Source organism: Telmatherina bonti, assembly GCF_933228915.1.
Source record: "Telmatherina bonti genome assembly, chromosome: 2".
NCBI lineage: Eukaryota > Metazoa > Chordata > Actinopteri > Atheriniformes > Telmatherinidae > Telmatherina > Telmatherina bonti.
Genome location: NC_136620.1, coordinates 23,754,507 through 23,778,767, shown reverse-complemented (window position 1 = coordinate 23,778,767; position 24,261 = coordinate 23,754,507). Strand labels below are relative to the sequence as shown.

The 24,261-nt window shown below is 38.4% G+C and overlaps 1 protein-coding gene across 1 annotated transcript in view; it reads right to left on the bottom strand.

The window, feature by feature from the left end:
• Nucleotides 1-1,402: 1,402 nt before the first annotated feature.
• pparab (peroxisome proliferator-activated receptor alpha b) overlaps nucleotides 1,403-24,261 on the bottom strand; it is a 30,066-nt gene continuing 7,207 nt past the window's right edge. Inside the window, exons 2-7 of the mRNA XM_079253954.1 lie at nucleotides 17,768-18,016; nucleotides 14,113-14,273; nucleotides 12,003-12,141; nucleotides 9,374-9,573; nucleotides 5,008-5,461; nucleotides 1,403-4,876 (exon numbers count right to left, since the gene is read on the bottom strand). Of these exons, the coding sequence (XP_079110080.1) occupies nucleotides 4,632-4,876; nucleotides 5,008-5,461; nucleotides 9,374-9,573; nucleotides 12,003-12,141; nucleotides 14,113-14,273; nucleotides 17,768-17,975 (1,407 nt within the window). The 5' untranslated portion in view covers nucleotides 17,976-18,016 and the 3' untranslated portion in view covers nucleotides 1,403-4,631. The remainder of the gene's footprint in view (nucleotides 4,877-5,007; nucleotides 5,462-9,373; nucleotides 9,574-12,002; nucleotides 12,142-14,112; nucleotides 14,274-17,767; nucleotides 18,017-24,261) is intronic.

Here is a 24,261-nt window from a genome sequence, read left to right as displayed (position 1 = left end):
ATTGTGTGCTGATGCTGCAAAAGAAAAGACGAAAAGAGCTCGCAACCTGTGATCTATTGGTCATGCCTTTTCTGACTGGTCGATTATGATGAAAATATTAAGAAAAATCTACCTCTTTTTGAACAAATAAAACTTGCAAAATTGCTGGATGGGATTTTGTCACTGTGAATGTTCACACAGGTTTGACATTGAGTCGATAAAAAATATTACCATGAGGATTATTCAGACAAAATATTTGGAGTAGGCAGGGCCGGATTAAAAGTGCGCAAGTCCCTGGTCCTGGAGTGTTCCAGGGGCCCCCTTCCCTACTGCAACATTGTAAAAATTGTTAATGATACACTGTGAAACTACATCTCTAACATCTCTCAGCCAATGGTACCAGTAGCAATACACTAGACACTGTGGTGTAACTATCTGGCTTTTATGTACATTTTGTTTAAAGTCCAAAATGTTGGTGTTTGCCCTACATGGGCCCCAAGTGGAAGTGGGCCCCTGGGCCTGTGCCTATAATGCTCATTGGATAATCCAGCCTTGGAAGTAGGTGTGTAAAAGCCTTTAGAGTGGTCACAAGGTCCAGTGTATGAAACTCAAAGCTGCATTGTAATTTCTGGGAAGGTGATGCCTTTAGGGCCTTTTCCTTTGTCCAGAAATGTTTTTTCCTGTTAAAAAAAAAAAAAAAAAAAAAAGATTACTGACACCTTTCTCAAGCCATCTGTATTTTCTATCCAAAATGTGTACATTACTGTCCTCAAAAAAGTGTCCCTTATCCTTGCTGTGTAGATGGACTGCTAAACATTTATTTATCTCTCTTTTGTGCCATGCATCTTTGAACTGGTTGTTTAGTCTCTTCCTATAGATGTCTGAGTTTGTTGTAAAAATAAATATGCATACATTATTTTTGTATTTACTAATAATTTGCTAGTCTGTTAATAAAAAAAAAAAAGTACTATATAGTCTTTTGGATCACCCTTTTTTGGATCTTGAGATATAACTTCTGCTTTCATCACATTTGGGCTGAAGGGCTGACAGAATTTCGATAAGTCTTTTGAAATTGAACAGATTTCTGGTCAATATGTGCAAATCACACTGACTGCATGCTGTTTCATTTAAAACCCACTGTGTATGTGTTGGAGAAAGATAAATAAAAAGTAAATTTAGTTAAAGTGGCAAATTAAAAATGCAGTAGATTTTTAAAATCATTTTTATTTTTAAATCCATTCAATGTCAGTTTCTCTTATTGTTTAAATGACTAAATGTACATTCATTGAACATTTACAGTATTGTTATCAAGCCACAGAACACACTGACAACACAACCAAAAACCTTAAAATCAAACTCCATGAAGGTGTAAAAAAAAAACAAAAAAACAGTAAAATATGTAATTCCTATGACTGCTGCCCCCCACCCCAGTTAAATTTATTTAAAAAAATTATATATGTATATATATATATATATATGTATTTATATATATATATATATATATATATATATATACATACATACATAATATATATGTATATATATGTCATTGTTGTACTGATGGCAGAGCACTAAAACCTCACACTAGAGTGAACAAGACAGAGGGGAAAACAGTACCTATATATCCTGAGCTAGTGCAATAAAGGAAGACTACGATTCCCTGATACAAGTGAAAAAGTCCCTTATCGTTTCTACACAGACATTTCTAAGAGTTAGGCTACTTCACAGATTTACACGACTTCTCTTCTTGGGCCTTGTTTTAGTGTTTCACCTAATTTCAGTTTAGCTTTTAAAAGTTTGTCTTTTCTTGGAGAAAATCCTTCATTATAACCAACTAAGTACATTTTCCTAAATCTAGTCATATTTCCTTCTATAGAGAAGACAATATGTCCCAAAAATCACTGAAAAGCTGACAATTCATAATTTTTTCCAAGTGTGTGCACAAGTCTTTATTTCTTTTCTTTTTTTTCTTTTTTTTTTAAATCTCTGGTGTTGGCATTTTCACACACTAAGGCACACATTGTTTGTGGTTAAACGCCAAGCATATCTGAAAGGTAAAAAGAGCAAAAAAAAAAACAAAAAAAACACTGGGTTGAGTTCAATGAATTGTCTGCATGGGACTGACACTTTGTGACATAAAATGATCGGTAAGGAGAGGCAGCTTGAAGGTCAGTAATCTACTCGTGGCAGAGGAAACGTTTGGTGAGAGAGTACGATATAGCAGCAAGCGAAGAGACAAAGTTAAACAGAAATCAGGATTACAAAACATATTCTACATTTACGTTACTGCATTACCTAGACTGTTATTGGCATGTAAAATGATGGCAATTTTTTGAGTGCATTGAGTTTCTCTGACAGCCAACTGTGATATGATGTTTCAGAAAAGAAATTCATGGTTTTTCTGTTGAGTAGGCATCTATGGAGCAATTTTATATTATAAGATTCATCTCTGTGCATGTTACTCCATTTGCACTCAAATATGCAACCTGAGAAAACTGTATCAAAAAGAGGAGATCAGTCTTGTGTGATCAGTGCTAAAATATAGCTACATCTATTAAAGATCAACATAGTCAAGTTTTAATTAACCACCCAAAGTTGAGAGCTAGAAAAGCTCTGCACAGCCTGCTTCTGTTTTCAGCTCAGATCCCACAACTTAATTCAACAAGTAAATGACATATGGCTGAAAAGAACTGAACACATATTAAGGTTTTGATTATTTTTTTTTCCAAAGATAGCAATCAGCTACAGGAATGTCCCCGCCAGGGTTCAGATATAAGGATATTTAGATTATCATTTGCCCTGTTACACCTTAAATCTATTTACACTTCACTCTTACATTGTGCTTTTGCAAAGAAAAAGCATCCAATTTAGCCATACACATATACTTTAGTATAAAAATATGATCTAATTCAATTAAGCAAAAAGAAAATACAGTACATGAGTAAATTTACCATAAAATTTGAGCGCGTTTACCAAACTGAGGAATACAAAAGTTGTTCAGTATTAGTGCCTTTTGTACATCAAGAGTTAAAAGTTGGAGAAAGTAGTTGATATTATCACACATATACATATATATACATGTGTGTGTGTGTGTGTGTGTGTGTGTGTATGTGTGTACACCCCTGTGGTGGCCCTTCAATGTGGCATGTCCTTATATAAAGGGCAGTGTGACAGCAGAATGTAGGAGTGACCTTTTTTTTTTAAGCACATTCTTAAAAAAAATATCAAAAGGATGCCACATAGAGGTATATGTAGGATTTTCATTCACTGTCAAATAGACTGTTTGGGAAACGTCATCAGCTTCATCATGTACACAATTAAATCAAAGTCAATAGAAACTAGAGGAGAAACGCACAACTCTTTACACTCAAACTGAAACATTTGTGAGGGCAAAAACAGACAATTAACAGTAACTAAACAGAAGCATTTTTAAATTAGTTTTACAGTGGAAAAAAAAAAACATTTCATTTGTGATCATCAGAAAAAAATGTGCAGAATAACACAGAAACCACCAGAGTTCAGAGGTTTGTGGAGGCAACTCGCTGACAGATTGACATGAACTGCTTGAGTTAACTTCTAGCTTGACGTGGAGCTGCGTTAAGGTTGCAATGTGATTTCAGTTCGAGTTAGCCCTTAAAATATGAGGACACAACACAGGATGGAGTGTCAAACATCTGTGCATGTTATTAGTGAAAAAGCTTTTTCACAGACACCAAGTATTAACATACCCCAGGTGTGTTTGTGCTCCAGATGCGTCATGCGGTGCATGTACAAAGTGAGACTGTGCCTGTGGTTAATTCAGTCTTTTTAAAAAAAAAAAAAAAACAAACAAAAAAAAAACACTTCAGCTCTTCTACACTTTTCTACCCGAGTGTAAACCGACTACTGTCTGTAGTTTGTGATCTTGATGTGGGTTTTGTCAGAGAGGAGAAAATCTAAATGATAGTTTCCAAGGAGCAAAGCAAAAAATAGCTTAACTGACATAAAGTACACATAAACAATTGTGTTCAAGAACCTGGTGACACCAGAGAAGTGTCTGCTTGGACAAAGAAGAACATGCCGGAGGGCTGATTTTACTGATAACCATCCCCTCCTTTCATTGGCAGTCATGGCTGCCTGGCTGTAAAAACTGCATCAGTTCTGTTGTTGCTGCCACTGAAGTCATTTGGATTTTATTAACTCTAACGATATATAGCTCTTTGCTCTTCAATATCAACATAAAAATCTGTATTCAAACATACAACTGGAGTGGCAATAATCAAGTTTGCCCTCTTTTCCTCATTTTAGGGCGGCTCACTGAGGGGTGAGGTTAAATGAGGAGATCACCTCAAATTAGCCTTCAGAGTTTGGTCAGAGGTTGCATACACTGGTGTCTACATAGCAGCGCAAACAGTTGGACATCACGTGAACAGTTTTTTGTTTTCTTGCCGTAGAAGGGTCACACATTGAAGTGCTGAGCACTGTGACAAACTAAAGGAACCACCAGCTTAAACTAGCCCTCAGAAGCTGACCAGAACGTAACTCTTGCTGCATTGGAGAAGGGACAGGTTAAGTGGCTCAACGCTTGTTTATGGAGGAGTTCTCCTCTTCTTATATCCCTGCCAAAAAGGAGAGTTTGTTGTGCTCCTCTCTTGCTTAAACCCCCACAATCCTCAGTACATGTCTCTGTAGATCTCCTGCAGGAGTGGGTGCAGTGAGGTGTCCTCTGTCTTTTTGATCTCCTGCACCAGCTGTGCATGTTCAGTGACCAGCTGCCGGAGGTCAGCCAGTTTCTGCAGCAGCTTGGGGAAGAGGAAAGTGTCATCAGGGTGGTTGGACAACAGATGGAGCCGTAGAACTTGCACAATGCTCTCCTGCATTGCCTCAATGTGTGTCACATTCACCAGGCCAGGTCGGTCTAGGAGCAAAAGGAAATAAGATAAACAAAGTCAATTTATTAAGTCTAAAGATTTTCCAGATTTCTTTTTTTTTTTTTTTTTGTTGCATGACTGTATTTGTCAAAAAGGAGGTTGTGTCCTGTATCCTCACCTCCACAGCAGATGATGGCAGCAACAAACAGAGCCAGGTCGCTGTCGTCCAGCTCCAGGGAGTTGAACTTCATAGCGAACTGGAATTTCGGCTCCATCATGTCGCTGAACGGTCGGCGCAGGCTCTTGAGGAATTCCCGGGTGATGAAGCCCGAGCCGTACGCCACAAGAAGCCCATCTTTGTTCATACTTGAGGCGAGCATGGCGAAGAGGGCTTCGTGCACTCCATATTTCAAAAGAGTCACCTGATCATTGAGGTCCAGATTGGAGAACCCCGGGACGGACTTTGCAAACTCTGTGAGCTCTGTGACGGTTTCCACAGAAGTGCACTGGCAGCAATGGAAGATCCGAACTTCTGCCTCCCTGTCCTTCAGCGCTCCAGCAGAGCCCACCATCTTGGCCACCAGCGTTTGCTCAGCCAGCTGTAGCGTCTCCATATCGTGGATGACAAAAGGCTGCAGGCAGTAGAGGAAGACAAATGTTTATGAGCCAACAGGCTGCAGAAGAGTTGTGTTTTCCAGCCAAAATGCAAAACAACTGGTACAGTGTGTGTTGAGTTGGACTAATGAATGATCCCAACCACACACATGGAATATGCTGAATCAGCACGTGTGCATAAAAAAAACAAAACAGGCTGTTTATACATAATTTTCACCACGATGAAGTTTTAAAGGCCAGAGCTCTTATTGACACGATCACTCAATTAGTCTTCTTGACTGCTGCTGCTGAACAATGGCTGTCGGTCACAACACAGAGAGATCTCATCGGCAAATAATTGTTCTGCAAATGAAAAAGTAGCAAAAGATATAAACCAAAAAAATGCTACAAAACAAAAAGGGAAGAGTGAAACTATGCAAACGCTTGTCATTGTAAATAAAAACATGCCACCTCAGTGACCGAAATATGACATTAGCAGGTAGCTAAAGGTGTTTTAAGCTATGTCACAGTCCCACTGGACAAGCTGCTACAGCTGCTGCTGCTCTTCAGAAGAGCTCTGGGTGATGAATGTTGCTCAAAATAGGCCAGAGTAACACGGGAAGGCATGAGGGACACGATGCGGAGCTGTTTAATTTTGTACTTCAGTGTCAACACAAAACCTCAATCTTCTGATACCATTTCAATGACTAATTCTTTATGCTTCAGAAAGTCCTGAAGCCAAACAGAGTCAAACCATTAGCTTAAACTAGTAGGCTATAATCCGCTTTATCCTCTGGCAGCAATGATACAGTCTTCTTGCAAACGTATTGCATTTCTCAACACAGTGAATGCTTCAGCAGGCTAAATATTTTGGTCATAATTTCTGTGCACCTGGAAACAATGTTAAGGCACAGCTGCTGACACAGGTTTTGTGCACATGCAGGCTTTATGAGAAGCCACTTTTCAGATGTATAAAGTTTTGTTTTATTCTCTCTCAGGTTACTAAAATGTGTTCCTCGTGCCGGTAGGTAAGCATCCAGCTGTTAGCATTAAAACTAAAGAGCAGATCATTGCACCAGAGGAAAAGTCACAGAGTCAGTGAAAGAAGCAGGACTTCATTTTTATGGGTATAAATGATGTTGTATTTGGTAAAACTAATATGGAGTTTTTGAGAGATAGTGACTTTACAGAATTAAACAGTGTCTCTGGTTTCATTCATTACATTACTGGTTTTGAACCTGTTCAAATGATTTTTCTGCACTTTATATATCTAGCGAGGTATAAAGAAGATTTCTCTGTGTGTCTTTTTGGCAAAAGCTTATGTGATTTGCGTTGAAAGAGATCCAAGGCCTGTATTTGTAGCTGATGAATGTTTCTTTATAACTGGCCTAGTAACTGTAAAAAGGCTTATTATGAAAATGTACTGTATCTGCCACTTAATGTAGAGTCAATTTAAAGATTTGTAGATTTGTTCTTTTTCACATTTTTCTGTTAAATTTGCCCTTAAGAGATAAGGACAGTTACAGAGATGAAGTTTAAAAAAAGTAGCTGTTGTAGCAGGATGCTCCTCACCAGATTCCAACACTGCACATGCCTCAGAAGAGCAAACAGCAGAGAGGTGTCTCATACAACAAGTTCACATTCCAGCCTGATAATTTATTAATAAAAGACCTTGTTGAGTCAGTCTCGGTGACAATATGTTTTTATAAAAAAAAAAAAGAGACAATAAGCAACAATGTAGCTGTAATTCAGAGAAAAAGCAAACGTTGAAAAAACTGGTTAGAAGTGCTAATAAGTAAGATAATATGTGCCCGATGTTTGTTTAGCTACACAAGCATCTCAACCCTTTAACTATACGCTTATGAGTTGAAGATATTTCTGATATGAAACTCTTTTAACATTAAAGCAAATGTGCCGGGAAACAGGTTCAAAATATGAAAACATGCCCTATTTTAGATCCTCAACTTAACACTTATAGCAACATAACAGCTCAACAGGTTTCTTGAATAACTTCTTTGTTCAGCTGGAGATTAAAAGTTAATTCAAGCATTTTTTGCCAAAAAGAGCAAGTTTTAGTTCATAATAAATAAAATGATGATGTTGCACAGTATTTTGGTTAAAAACTGTTAAATTGATCAATATAAATGATCAATGGATTGAATTTGCAATGATTTTAGTTGTTAAAACATTTATTCATAATTCATTTTTGACCAAACAATATTGATTCTGCATCATTTAAGCACTTTTTAAAAATGATAACAGCTGCTGTATGACATTTAAATGTTACTTCTGGTTTTGAATATCTGAAAAAAAAAATATGGCCCTTTATCCTCCATCTTAAAATCTGAACATGAGCTGCTCCAGAGCTAGATGTGCTTTCACCCTATGTTGCCATGGTGATTGAGCCAAGCTTAAGAGAGAGCTACCTTGAAGATTAAATTCTGACTTTATTCTGAGCTAAGGCACACGTAGCACTTTGTAGTCCTCTCCTGTGGATGGCTTTATGTTTGGTTCAGGGTGAACAAGAGAGGTGAAAGCGGAGAGAATAATTAATAACTACATATTTATGTTGCAAGATTTCTCAAACATCAAATACAACATTGTCTAATTTTAATTTCTGAGTGAATCCATGCATGGCTGCTGGTTATGTCTTAAATGTGTAGTCCCATTTCTTCCACAATACTGATTAAATATAAGCTGATTATTGCAATGTTACTGCAAAACCACAATAATTCACATTCTCTTGTTTGTCTGCTTTATAAATAGATCCATTAAAAAGGCAGTAATCTTAATGGTAATTATTTTCAGTTTCAGCAGCAGCTGCAGTTAAATCTTCTGCCCCTACAGTGAACTATCAACGGTAGAAGTGTGAATCACGCCAAGGCAAACTCAGTTAAAAACATAAGGCTCGAGTTGGCTTTGCAGACATATGTCCAAATTCGAGGATAACTGTCTTTCAGTATTTCTCCCTGGGTTGATGCTGATGACAGAAAAGCTGCTTTTCTAAAAGAGAGATTAAACATTTCACCCTAACCATATTGTCACCAGTGCAAACATACTTCAGAAGTTTGTTGAGTAAAATTTAAATTCTTATAAGATTTACGGACTGATGAAAAAAATAGTTGACACTTGCAGACACAACTCTGGCACAAAGCACAATATGGCCTAACAGAAAGACTACGGTTTCATAAAACTGCTGTGAAACTATCAACAAACTCCTGATGTATGGGTGGATCAAACAGCATGTGCATTTCCAGCTGAGAGATTTCCAGCTCTTGTACTTGCTCACCAGAGGCTTTGATCTCCAGAGGCACTGGGTAAGATCTGCGTTTGAAACTGAACGTGCACTTGGACTGACCTGTCCTTCCTGACCTGTTTCATACCCACACACAGATCCATGCACAGATGTCAAGCCACCTTTGGGCTGCGCTCCCCAACCCCTCGGCTTTTCAACCCCATTTTCTTCAGTCAAGTGAAAAAAAATTGGACATTTTTTGGGAAGAAAGGGGTTGAAGAAAAAAAAACAAAAAACAAAAAACTTGTACCACATTTTGTGAAGCAAGACCTGATTAGGTAATACACAAGCTCTTTGTATGTTTTATCTTTTTTTTTTCTTTTTTTTTTTCCTTTTTAAACAGACATTTCGTTGTCCAGCTTGGGAGTTGGCTTTACTCCTGATTGAGCAAGTCATTTTTGTCATTTGCTGTCTGGTTGCAATCTCTGACTAGACATAAGGTCACATTAGTTGAGACATTAGTCTGATTGCAAACTTCCAGTGCACTCAGAATGAGATTACAGATCGCTCCAGAGGGGAAGAAATAAATTCAAAGTTGCAGGACAGCATTAAATGGATCCTGTGAGGAAACTCTGGCAATAACTAGAAGCATTATCACGCAATGCACGTACACAACACCCTTCACTCACCAACCCACCACTATTAGTCAACGTACAGGGGTGCTGGTCTTGCCCGTGAGAATGGTTCGAGCCTTGGACTTGTTCATGTTGAAGTTCTTGAGGTAGGCCTCATAAATCTGCCTGGCCAGGGTCTTTTGGTCAGCCAGCTGGGGGTCTTCTACCTCTCTCTCTCCTGTCACCATCTCCGCCTTCAGTTTTAGCTTCTCTGACTGGGGCATCCTGCCAAACCGGATTGCTGTGAAGAAGGGACAGAGAGGACGACTTTGAGTCAGTGATGTAAAGTTGCAGATGTGATCTAAAAAGAGACTGATGCGAAAAAGAGATGCAGTAAGGCAATGCATGAGTGTGCCTGTGCCCATGCTAAGAGTGTGTCTAAGATCTTAATGGATTTAATGGGCACAAACTGGTGCACTCTGCTGCACCCTTATGATGCTCTGAAAAGCATAAAAAGAGAATTTTATTTCCTCTGTTCCACCACCACCAACTGATGAGCCTGGACCATGCTTACTGGGCAGGACTGAGTAGCGATGTGACACCTTGTTAGAAAACAGCTTGAGGGCTCATTAGATTACTGCTTACAAAGTAGATGAAGATCATCTGAAGATGCTTGGGCAGGAGCCAAGTCTAATTAAGATGTGTGGAAGTGATTGATGTTAAGCTCAGCATAAGTCCACTACCTGAGAGCTGGTATGTGGAGATAAGTAGGTAAGAGAGTGGGTAAGAGACCTAAAAGTGGGTGGGAGACAGTCTGTTGGACCATCTGTTCAGTAGCTGAGATGTGAATTAATGTGTGTGTATTTTGAGGTTTCTGCATTTAAGATAGCCTTTAAACACACCCCTATGCTGCTGATTTTGAAATGAATGTGATGTTCCTCTTAAAATCTGGTAAGAAAATGCTAGTTAACTTCACATTTTCCCTATTATGCTATATTTGTGTCATTAATTAAAAATTATTAATAAAATCAGAACACAATGTGGCCTGATTTCCATGTAAATTATTATTTCTTCGAGCAATATCACAGGCCTAATCATTTTAATAGATAATTTAACCCTTACAACAATAGATCCCACCATCCTGATGGTGCTTTACAAAATAAACTCAATAAAACAGCAGAATCATCTTGCTAAGTGCATCCAGTATGGGCAGATTTACCTGGGGAATGACTTACTGTTCAAGATAACCCTTTCTCAAAATGAGCTATATGTCGTCTTGCTACTTGTCAGATATTAAAGAATCAGTTTACAGTTGTCTTAAAAGCTTTCCTAAATGCCCTTGTTATGTTTACATTTAGGCCTATAAAATATTTGTGTTCAGAAAGTACGAAGAAATGCTCTGGAATCTATGAATCAATAAAACAAAAAGGAAGAGATTCAGTCTACAAGTTCATCACCACCAGTTTGGAATATCTAGAAAAACCTACAAGTCAACACACGGACTGCATTGACCACTTCAATCCTTCTCGCAGAGATGCAGCAACACACAAGCACATGTTACTAATCTTATCTCCACAATCTGCATACCAGCATTTTACAATCAAAATGTGCATTTAGCTTTCCGCATGTTTTTATATTGTATTTTCACAATATTTACCAGTCTATAATTTCTACATTTAGTAAAATGATTGGATGTTTAGATTCACACACTGATCTTTTCAGTCACACTGCTATATATTTGTATTGTGATGAAGCTGAAAAGAATTAAAGTAATAACATTAGGAGAACAGGGTCATAATGTGTCTTTAAAAAAGCAGATAGGCCAATGAAAGAGCAGTCTTTCTGTTCAGCTTTACATCTGTTAACAACATGGTGTAAAAAAAATGAAGAAAAAACAAAAACAAAAAGAACGAGATGCCCAAAAAATTTGACCAATTCTGCGATCCAGTTCTCTTTTCTCCAACTTCTGAGATAGGGTGTTGGCCTTCACACTGGATGCTCTCTCTGAGTGCCCTTCTAATTCTCAAACTAGAATATATTGTAACACAAAACAGTGACAGTAACTTTCTATAATGCTGAAAACTTTCCTTGAGATTTCAGTTTATGTTTAGATTTAAGAAATATGGCAGAAAGAAGATTGTTGCCTTAAACACAGAGAGACACTCAGCAGCTTCATGTGTTGGTAAAGTTTTGCTGGTGATTAATATGAATCATTTAAACAAATCCGGGCACTCTTGGTGCTTTTTAAGAATGATTTACAATGTGCATTCTTGATAATCAGAGCTGCTTATGCAGCAAATCTGTTAGTGAGTGCCAAGCTGGAAAGAACATAATCAGATTGGCAGGTCCTTCCAGAAAGACAGGTCTGTAACAGCATGAACAGCAGATTTAACTCTATTGTTTTAGAGTGAGGAAAACACATCAGTCCAAAACTTGGATTCAGCATGATTTTGGAAAGGCCACACAGTTGTGTCGCAGTTTGAATGAATCATGAGTGGCTAACTTGTCATAACATGCAACTTCACATCCAACTGTGAGATTAAATTGCTTCTGTGTAGATGTCTGTTGAAGACTTCATGCCAACAGCACTACAATAATTCCTTGTTATTGAGAGCCCTCAAAACAATGCCACCCTGTTAAGCTGTACATACTGACATGAAATAAACATTATGGATGTCAGGGTGCTACATATGCATTGCTGCAGACATGGGCACCCCTAGAAGAACCTACCGTTGTGGGACATGCCCACTGCCAGGCACTTCTGGAAGCGGCAGTATTGGCACTTGTTGCGGTTCTTTTTTTGGATTTTGCAGCGGCGCTCACACTTGTCGTACTCCAGCTTCAGACGGATAGTCCGCCGAAAGAAACCCTTGAGGAATGGGTGAAGAAAATGATTATATTCAGGAGTATGAATGACAAGCAATAAAAACAGTAGTAAACAACATCGCTGTGGCAAAAAGTGAAGAATTTAGGAAATAATACAACCTGACAAAAGACAGCAATATTTTAACATTTTCACTTTTTAGACAGTAAACATTAGAAGATGAGTTACAATATCCAGACACGCTGTTCCAGTAGCAGCTTGTCCTGGCCTAAACCTTGACCAAAAAAAAAAAAGAAACTTTTAACGTACTGAAGAACAAATGTTTGTCTTGGCTAGATGATTATTGAAGAAGTAATGGATTGAATCAAAATAAACCCAAGGTGGATTTGTTATACTTAACAATAATTGATAGTTTTATCCAAAAGTGTTACATGTACCTTTTGATTTAAAAACACACATGTGTGACAAGCAGGTGAGCACATGCTTTCAGCTGACTTTCACCCACCAAACCCCTTGTCTGACAAAAGCACGCTTGCAGACGTAGAACAAGATCAAGTGGACAGAATTTCAGCTTTAGCTAAATGGGCGTCATATCATAAATTACCAGAGTGCTGACATGACAGGGTCACATCTCTCAGCTACTGTTAAACTTGCAAAGGACAGAGTGTACATCAGTGTGTGCAGTCATTACAGACGAGAACACGTCATAACTGTCTGAAAATGCTTTATCCATCCACCTGTCAGTGTTGAGGTTAAAGTTAAACTTTCAATAAGTAAAGAAGAATGTAAAATCAAGAGAGCAATTTCATTTTAGTTGTTTAAAGTTGGTTAACCGCTTTCACATTAAAGTTACAATGTTGGGAATAAGTTCAAAATATACAGCTGACAAAGAATTTTTGCATGGACAAGCATTTTAACTTCATATAAAATATACCAATGTATATAACTTTTATATAAAAGGATTTTAGTGGATGACTAAATCAAATAACAGACATAGATGTTAGTATTGTAAACTCTATTAATGTCTGGAAAAATATTTTTAATTAAAAACATAAATTGATCAGACTCTGACACTCATCAATCAAAGTCAAGCAAAATGTTATTGAAATCACAATTGTTTAATTTCTAACCCCTATTTAGTTTGAAAAAAGTACCCCCCAATTACTTTTAAAGTTTTACTATTTCATAGCCAAACAACTTCAACCTGTAGTTGTCTCACAACTCTGCTCTCTGGATTCAAGCTAGCTTGCTTGCTTAAGCACAATTGCCTCAAAACATGCACACATACTGTACGTCACTATGCCTTACACATGATGGAATTACTCCAAGACCATGGTACATTTTGGCAAGTTGCTACCCAGACTGAGTTTATGTAGCATCTTCTGACATTTAAACTCCCCATCTTAGCTGATACATTTAACAGAGCTCAGAAATTTTAACTGTGCTGGTGTATAAATGTCTCATTGCTTCAAGTAACTGATAAGAAATAACAGAAAAATAAACATCTGAAAGATTACAGAATGCTGACAAAGGAACACATAGCTCATAGAGACGTGCAGACACCTGAAGTGTTGCTATCTTTGTCCTTTGATATGTGTTAAGAACAGCCTGGGGTTGTTCTTCAGCGTGACAAGTAAACAATTAACTTAAAGGTTATTGAACAACTACATGTGAATGGCCAGTCTGGTGTTTTAGAAGTTTATAACGCGTGTCACAAGTCCTGCTGCCTCCAGAGTAAGTCTTGCAGGTTTTGTTTTATTCAGTTTTATACTACTAATTATGGTGTGCCATTTTGGTTTATCTTTATCACTGTGCTGCCTCAGCCTGATGGATACTGATACAAGTAGAACTCAGAGAAAAATGCAACTGTAAATAATTCAGTGTAGCTAAGAAGATGTAAAAGATCATTTCAGGTAGGGCTCAATGTATCTACATTTGTCCAGCTCCTCTCTAACTTCCAATAAAAAAAAACTATTTTGTTACTCCATTAATTCATATAATTGGTCTTCATCTCACCTTGCAGCCCTCACAGGCATGAACTCCATAGTGGTATCCCGAGGCGCGGTCAGCACACACTCGACACTCCAGACTGAGCGAAGAGGAGGATGAGAACTCCTCTTGGCTTGTTGCCACCCCATACACAACTGACGAAGGGCTGGATGCTGGCGTCAGGGCGTCTGAAGAGCACAAGTATGAGGGTTATTGTGTGTTATTGAGCTACTACAGTCCAATTATATATGTCTGTTATTTGGTGTTTTTCTGTTTGAATTACATGTCCTGCAGTCCGAGATGTTGCTGTCATTTGATTTCCTTGTCTTCAACACCTCATTATAATCTTTGTTTGTATTTGCTTGAATATTATTTGTCATATTACAAAAAAAAAACAACAACAAAGAAACACAAATGTGGAAAAAAAACAACACTATCATCTTAAAGCCATCTTCCACTTTGTATGCATAAGTTATCATCAATATCTTAATTTAGATTTGAATAAATATGGTTTTTGTTTTCATCTTTCATACTTTTATAATTCTTATATATTTAAAGATCAGTGTTGTCTTTTTCTCATGTTGTAGCAACTCGCACCAAGAGAAAGTTTTGATAGTGGCTATACGGACCTTTGCATGCCACTGAAGACACAACCTGAGCTTGTCCTAAATTATGTCATTTCTTAGTTTTTACTCACCTAACAACAGAGAACAGTAGCCTATACCAGCCCACAGGATGGGGATTCATGATAGCACTGTTACATTCATTTGCTGTGTTTACTTAGAGATCTCTGTTATGACAAAGTCACAAGCTACATTGCTAGGCAACAAAACAAAAAGGAAAAAAAATGCAGCACCTGGATTTAACAATGCAAACAGGTAATAACCTCTTACTGGAAAATTACTGCAGGGATTAATATGTTTTAAGATGGCAACAAGTTATCTAACTAACAAACACAATGAGCATGTTTTAACTCCTTAAAAAAAGACAGAAGACGCATCCTGAGGAAAGAAAATAATAGCTGTTTATCATCAGTCTGCATCAAAGAAACAAAGTTTAGGGAAAATGCTGAAATGGCTGAAATTGGGACAAGGGGTAGAAGCTGGAGCCTATCCCAGCAAGATTGCTGGGATAAGACTAATCAACACATTATTAAGACTTAAAAAAATATATGCTAAACCATCAAATTTGAGGAAAGGAGTCTTAAATTATCATCAGTTGCAAAATTACTCAATTAAGACAAAGGAACGTAATTTTTCAGGAAGCATAAAGACTGAAGCAATCATAAATGGTCAGGGTGTCTGAAACCTGATAGTAATTTAGAGTAAAGGACAGATTATGGTAGGAAAACTTTTCTGATAAAACGTAAATCCAATCATGCATTGTTTTTTACTATATAATCCTGTGGAAGCAGTAGGAGCAGGTATAGTGTTTCTTCTGCCGGCAGGGGAAGACAAGTTCTGTCCTCTAGAGCCACAGTCCTGTAGATTTGAGATGTTTCTCTGCTGTAACACACCTGATTTAATTCAACAGGTTCTAACAGCTTATCCGGGTTCTCACTGACTCATTTATTTGATTCATGTGCGTTGAAACAAGGAAACATCTAAAACTTGCAGCCGAGGACAGAACTTGCCAACCCCTGCCTCAGACGAACATTTTATAAAATATCATTTCAAGCAGGATGAAAAGCAACACAGCTGTTGCAGCCAAAGCAGAAAGGATAGATTACAACAAAAGAGAAATTCCAACTAAGTGAATGTGCAAATCAATCTGATCAGGATCAGCACCATCAAAACAGGAGTACATCTGATAATGTATGATGTGTTGCAGATGTATTTTTTAGGCATACAAGCAAATGTAAGCCTCATTCAGTCTGATGTAACGTTTGCCATTAGCGATGCTCTTTAGACTAAATGGAGATAAAAAAAAAAGTGAATGAAGTGGTCAGTGGGATCACTGTAAACATTCAAGTAAATCTTTACCTTTGCAGGCTTGGAAATTATATGATTAATCAGGGTTTAAATTGGCTAGTAGCTTTCTTTTTACTAACATTTTATAAGATGGATGTTGATGTGAACATGAATGCTGGGGATAGGAAGTCAACCATTTATAGGTCAGTGATAAATGTTTTGTAGGAAGATGCAGGTAAAAACTCCTGAAGACATCTGATCCGTTTCCGCCAGCATTGCTTACTGACAACCTCCATGCATCAAACTGTTGCTCGGTTTAGCTTGCTGTGTAATTATGAGATAAAATTTTACAATGTGTCGCAGTAATGACATGAAATGTACTTTTCTAGTACAGATCAGGATGTATTTCTTTGGTGTATTCATTTTGTAGTAATGTCCCACAATTCAGTCATGTGAAAAAGAAATAATCTAATTGGTTCATGAATTTCAGACAATTATTTGAACTTAAGGAGAAAAATTAAATATATATTTGAACAAATAAATAAATAAGTGCAGCTACTAATGGAAGCTTCTGTACTGTTTCATCTCCGACTCGCAAAGTACTTATGAGATTCAAATACATTTTGACCTCTTTTTCCCAACAAAGACACACTGTTCCATCACTGTAACTATTCAGAGACATTAGGGTGCTGCTGTGGTGCCTGCTACAAACATTACAGCTTTAGTAACAGCAGCGATCATCCTCAAGGATGGTGGGTCACAGGATTCACCAAGGCTTGCCAGAAATGTTCTATTTTCATCTGATGAGGGGGGATCATGGCTGGTAGAACTTGTTTGGTAAACAAAAAGCAGAGGAAGTGGTGCAAAACAGTGGCACTAAGTCAAGCCGCATGAGTTTAGGTGAGAGACGCCAGAACAGGGATAAGCAGCATTTGGCAGGGAGCTGTGTTCCCTTCCTCGTGCAAATTCACATGTTTCACCTGGGTAAAGGCCAAGGAGAGCATGCCAGTTTGCTTTCGCCCCTCGTTTCTCACTGTCTCTGCTCCATGAAACACCAATAAATTCTAATCACCCCCTCCACCAACTCTTCCATGACATCATCAAATGTTTCAGTCATGCCTTTCAAATTCTTCCGCCCCTTCTCTCTCAACCTTTTCCCCACACTATTTTCATGCCCTCTGTTTTCCTGTTAAATGTTTGTCCTTCTGAGGAACTCACAGCGTCTTCGCTTGCAGCATAATGTTATTGAGCGTAAAATTTTAAGACGTCCGTGTCTGTTCAGAGTGAAACACAGCAGCACAGTGGATGTTTCCTTAGAAGTTGTGAATGGTGGCTAAGGAATGTGTGAGCTCCTCATTGGATATGGGGCAGGGAGAAGGGCTGGAGGAGAGGGGGAGGTAAAACAGGGGACTACAGAAGATGGAAGGCAAATAAAGTAAAACAAAGAAACAGAAATCAATGCAGAATACTGACAGCAATACACAGGAAATGGGCCTCGAAAATTCAGTTTCGATAAATTGGAGACAGAAAAGGAGATTAAGAAGTAGGTCAGTCAAACAATCATAGAAAAGAAAGGGCTGTCGAGGTATTGTAGTACAGATAGCTACAGCTATGTTAAGGGAAGCAGTTAAATAAGGGGCTAAATTGATGGACCCCTGCTCTTACAAAAACAGCAAGAGTGAGAGGTTTACCGTAAGAGTAAGAGACCAAAACTCACATTACTTTCTAACTATACAAATACATGTTTACAAAGACATTAAAGTAACTTTTACCTAGGACAGTGGAACCTTCAGAACCATTACTGGAGGACTGGTATTCTGGGACATCAAAAGAGCTGAGGGCATCCTCATCAATGGACTGGGAGATGTCCTGGAACTCCTCCATGCCCCCCATGAAATCATCATCAGCACACAGGGGGCTGTCTAGCACCGAGTCCTCCAGGGGAGATGGCGGGTGGTAATGGCTCTCCATGTCGACCATTGTGATGGAGGAGCAGGATGGTGGCACTGTCACTCATCAGACTGGAGACAGGAAACAAGGAAAGGATGGACGAAACCATACAGTTAAAACAGCTCGTGTGAGGAAAAAAAAAGAAAAGAATGACAATGGAAAACAAAATGATCTAAAAAAAAAAATCCTCTCTGCATTCATTTCTTTTCAAATAAATAGGACATAACATACTGCTTAAGTAGATCTCTGTTCTTAAGTGGGTTTTAAAAACGGTTGTACCTGTGAAAGATTTGCTAATCAAGAAAGCTTAAATTTTATACAATAATCATTTATTCTTTCCTGCACAAAACGGCAAATGTAATCCATATGGAAAGCCTTATTTGTTGACTGCCTTTTTATTAGGTTACTCAGTTGCTTCACTTATGTGCATTTATCTTGTTGATTCTTATTATGAAAAACAGGTTTTCAATTGGAATTTTGAAACACATCATCATACCTGAAAGACTTATGGATGTAGGTAAATATGAACATGAACATGGAAAGTCTTGTTGTTCCCATAAACTGAAAGTTAACTTCGAATGAGCAGTATGTAGGTAACCATTGGGCTTATCCCGAGAGCCTCACATCCATCCATCCATCCATCCATCCATCCATCCATCCATCCATCCATCCAGGCATCCAGGCATTTAGTTTAAGTTGAATAAGTAAAGAATGAGTTCCCCGGGGGGAATGGCACATCATTCCCAGGTCAGCTGACATGGCCCCTTCAGCATGCTCTGAGTCTTAACAGGAACCTCCTCCTAATAGGATGACCCCAGAAAACCTCTGAGAGCTGCTACCTAACAAAGGTGGAGGGGTTTGTGTGTCCCAGTGATCCTAAGAGCTGTGCTGTTGGGGGCTTATTGCCCCCAGTAGGGTCACCCAGACAAAGAACCTGACAAAGTACGACTGAAGAGACCCCTGTAAAATTTCACTGAAGCCAGTTTTCCCTCGCCTCTAGAGCCTAGCATGGATGTGGGGCTTGGTGGTGAGTCCTTGTTGCGTGGGCCTACACCCATGGGCTGTGACTGGGCTCAGCCCAAAGACATGACATATGACTCCTTTCTCATGGGTTCACCACTGTGGAAGGGTCCATGAGGGTCGGGTGCAATTTGAGCTGAGCAGTAGTTGAAGGCAAGGCAATACTCAGTATTAGGAGCTACTAGTTCTAGGGACGTGGAATGTCAAAACGCTGTAACTAAATTAACATCTCACTGAAAATGCTATAGCAGGTTCATAAATGTCTTATGGACATCCTTGGGGTATCCCTTATTTGACAGGAAATGGCGACATCAATGTTTTACTAGAGGAAAATGGATCAATGCAGTCTATTAGGATAAAATTTTCCTCATCTTTGAATCTAGAGTATGCTGAGACATCTCACTACATAGAACATTCTGACCTGCCGGAGGTAAAAGAATTATTATGGGATTGCCAGAATTTGTTGGATTTATATTTCGGGCACATTGACTCAATTTATCCAAATTGTTCAATTCGTTCATATTGTTCATTTTGAGCTGTCTACTCACAGACTGATACAACAGTTAATTACAAAATCAGCATCAATTCCTACTTAATCACTATGTGCTTATCACTCAACATAACTATGACAAATACATTCAGTCCTACCAAGACGGGCTGATGTAACGTGCAGTAATCATCTCTACACCAACAGGTGATGAATGTGGGTCAACAGGCCATGGTGGTATCAAGTGCATGGAGTCTTTTAGGGCCTGACACAAGTCTCTATAACAGCATGTAGAAATATAAATCAGTGTGCTGCCTGAAGCTTCGCTGAGATAGCAAAGCTGGCGTTGGGGTAGCTTAAGGAGACATAGCTGAGTGGCATGTACAGTGATGAAAGATAAATGTGATTCTGCTGAAATGACACTACCAGTCAAAGCTTTGGACATACTTTCCCATTAAATCCAATAGAAAATTGTGTCAAAGTACTGAATAGTGGGAAATTGGAGGAGAAGGTTCAAAGTGCAGGTTCAGAGTGCATTAAGTAGTGAAGCTGACAAGCGATGCTACAGAGTGGCAGAATGTATATACTGCACATCACAAATCCAAATTCCTACATTGGCCCGTAATCTGGGTCAGTCTTCAGAAATCCATTTTTCATCAGGCCCTTCAGAGAACATCAAACAGGAGAAGGAGAGTGGCAGTCAGATGAGGGTGTTAGCATAACTACGAGACAGCAGCTGCTGGTTATTCTCAGTAATTCCACACATGATCTATTTTTTTTTTTTTTTTAACTTAACCTTAACTCGGCCTGCAAAGTTTGGTGTACTGCAGGCTATTTAAGAACAAACTGACTGCATGCTGTCAAAAGATATTCCACCTTTCACTTGTCTCTTTCATCTTTGAGATCATACAACAGAAATTTATGGTGTTGGGGTCATTCGGTGGGTTCATTTGAAGAGTTCGCGGTCGTCTGAAAGACTGAAAGGTGTACAGGTTCAGTGACTGCAAAACAATAAAGGTACAATACAGAAAGATTCTTCATTTATTTCATCTTTAGTGATTAAACAATATCTTTAACATAGACCTGCTTTAAACAGTAGACCAAGAAGGGATTTAAACAAGACTCGTACTAGTACTGGGCCTGGTAACTGAAATGTAGAAAAGCATGAAAAAAACAGCAATATTTGGACAACAATACCTGGCTAATAGCCATGTGGAATGCAAGGCAGGTGCAGTACTGGTGAGCCAAGCTTTAGCCACCAGACAGATAAGCTTCATGTCTGACTCGAGAATACGTTGGTAGTGGAGGTCATGGTTGACTCAATACCTGCTTATTGGTGTAAGGTCCTGTGACTGCAAAACAAGCCCGAATCATCACCCCCCATCATGCTTGACAGCTGGCAGAAGGTGTTTGTGTTGGTGTGCCGTGTATAGCTTTTGCATAATATAGTACTATGCATGATGATCAAACATCTCCATTTTGGCCCCACCTGTCCAAAAGACTTTGCCCCAGAAGATCTCTAGTTTGATCAAAGGCAACATAACCATCTGAAGCAATGCTGCTTGAGAGAAAACATTTACCTCTTACTGTTCTTACAACAGTATGAATGTTGTCTTAGTTTTATTTAAGTCACGTATCGTTCATCCAGGGTTGTTTTACCTCAGTTTAACATATGATAAGGACCAGATCCCATCACCACCCTTTAATACTATAAAAAACATCTTTTAAGCAAAGAACATCCTCTTTTTTCTAAGACTGGTCTGGAAATAATTGGACTCGTTCAGTTGAGAGACATAATTTGAAATAAATCAGTGCAATTTGTTAAAAGCCTGAAATGTACTTTTCATGAAAAAAGGTAAAGTTAGATAAAAGTATTAATTATTCATAATAAATACAAAGTCAAGAAAAAATTCCAACAAAGTAAAACTATTTTCACAAGATAAAGCTATTCAAAACCACACAGAGTAAATACCATGTACAGTAATTTTCTACTTAGCAAATGCAAAGCAGCCTGGCATTGCAGCCCATTCACCAAAGCATGTTGTTTATATATAATAAATAATGTTTTAATAGGAAAGAATTAAGAAGCAGCTTGGTAAAAGGCAGACCAACATGCACTCCTAAAACACCTTTACACATAATCTAGTGTTGAGATGAGACCAGTTATTTTCTGTAAAGGTCACTTAAAACTTCTTCCATACCCAAGATACAGATCAATCTACATGGAGCGAAATAAGAAGGTTTTGTGTCAACACCTCTGGAAGATGCATGACTTTCTATTTGAATAATATACAAAGCACAAGTCCCTTTGCCGAACTCATGACCTGCCAACCAGCAGCTACAAGGTGAAGGACCAAACTAACTTTGTGTTGCCACCAACATACATTAGAATGTAAACACACAAAGCTGATTAGTTGGAGACTGGAGAGGTTTAGTGGATTGAGACTGAGAAAGATGTGGATGAAGAGGAACGTCAGTTTAGCTACGTCACAGTCTCTATCAGCAATGTGCGAGACGGAGAGAGCAAGTAAGGCAGGCAGAAAACACTGGTTCCTACAGCAACTATAAGCCTTTGTCTAACAGGTCAAAACCTCTCTTGTGTTCGTGCAACCAAGCCTGCTGAGGGCACTGTGCATGCTGGATGGAAGATGAGCAAGGTAACAGGTATTTGTGTGCGCATTAGAGTGCGAGTTAGGGTCCAATGAGGAATAAGGGGTAACACAGGGAAAACAGAAAGAAACACACAATGCCAATCACCGAGGTTGCCATGACAATGCCATGGCACTGTCAACACATAATTCATTCTTTGACATCTGAAGTGATGGGTGTGCAGCAGGCATGTTAAGACTGTTATTATCTACAGGAGCTCAATCCCATGTTGAAACACTTTTAAAAAGAAAATCCATCCATAAATCCCATCATATTCTCTGAAAGGGGGTTATGTAAAAATATAATCATCAATCCTTATAGGTGATGACACTGCAGACATGGATTTATTCATATAGTCTAATGGGTTGCTGTCACCAAGCCCACACAAAACTCACATTAGACAGACAGGTATGTAATCAAGCATGCAGCTTCCCACTTTCCATGAGATCTTCAATATAATTCACTTCAAATTCCATTGGACCATCCATCTACAGCTCATTGTTGAGAGAGTCTAATCAAGTTGCCTGCTGGGATGCAGAAAGTTTGATTTGAAAATTATGTAACTTTTAACGCTCTGCACATCTAGCCTGAAAGACGAGGTTAAAAGCATGTGATAAAAATCAAAAGCTTCTTGAAAGCACACAGTACACTCAGCTGAGATTTTCTAAAGTTGTAGAAGGTAAATTTCTGAATATTTTACGAGAACATGATTATCAGAAAAAACAGTACTGTCTGCAGTGTTTGTTGTCATTTTGTAAAATAGCTTAAAATGTTAAGATGAGGTTATAAATTCATGGAAAGAATTACAACTTATTCTGCTGTTTTCTCTTTCTTTCTTGGAGATCAGATATTTCTGTTGTACATCACATGCAGCAAACTAAAGCTCATCATAAAACTTGAACCTCCCCCACTCCAACAACAAGTACAACAAATATTTAAAAGGTGTGAATTCTGAGAAAACAAACAGTTGGAAACAGACCAACACATTCAAGACGTGTGTGAACCTGCCTTGCCAAGGATTGTAACATCAACTCTGTAGTACTTTGAAGGACCGGACAACATAGTTCAGCAACGACTTTGAATATGAATGGATGAACCATATAAGATTAGCAAGTTATGTTAACATCAGTTACAATTGTCACTAGTCTATAAAATGTACCTTTTGTAAAACTAGTTGGTGTATGCGGTAGATAAAAAAAAACAGTTTTACCATCCTACCTTTTTAAAAAAACCTGAAGTTTTCCAGACACCTTTAGCCCCAAAAACAAACCCATCCAACTCTTTCCAAGAGATTATATGATCATTCAGTCTGTGCATGTGTGTGTGAATGAGCGAACCACATGTTAATGTTTAATCCATCCATCTTGTGGCCTGAGTGCTGACAGGCCTGTAAGAAGAAAGACTCCAGGGGGCACAACAGTGGCTACAGAGAAGCAATGTGGGCTGATTGGGCTGTCCAGCAGCCTGACTGTGTTTAAAGAGTTCACACTATGAGATCAGCATGGACCGTGCCTGAAATGTAAACAATCAGGTGAACCCTTATCATGTATAATGGAAAACTGCTCTTATCGCTATGGAGACTGAGCAAAGTTTACACTCTGGAAGTGATTGACATTGGACTTTAGCTGTAGTTTATGGCAAATGAGCCACCAAAGAGCCAAGAAATCATTCCATCATTGGGTCATCTACCTTACTAATTCAGGGTGGATGACAGTGAAATGTACAGTATGAATCTGATTTTGGCAGCCATTGTAGACTTAAAAATCTATACCGGCATCTCTGCAAATTACAAATGCTTAAATTTTAATTATGAATGGGATTTTTATATTTTATCATGATTGATTTTAAATGGACTGGCAGCCTGTCCAGCGTGTGCCCTGCCTCATCGCCTCCTGGATGAAGCCGTATCGATAATGAATTAATTTTTTTAAATCTGTGTGACTAATTTTTTATCTCCATAGTCGCAACAGTTTGTTTTCACAGCATTTAATGCAACTCAAACACCTTGTATGAAAGAACTTTGCAAGAAAATGATAAGAAAATTTCTGAAACTGGATCCAAAACTGAAGAAAAATGGAGATAAGGGTGCTTCATGTGACTTCTCTGCATATGCAGATGAAGCCCGATCATTGATATAAAACTTAATTATTCATATATTAT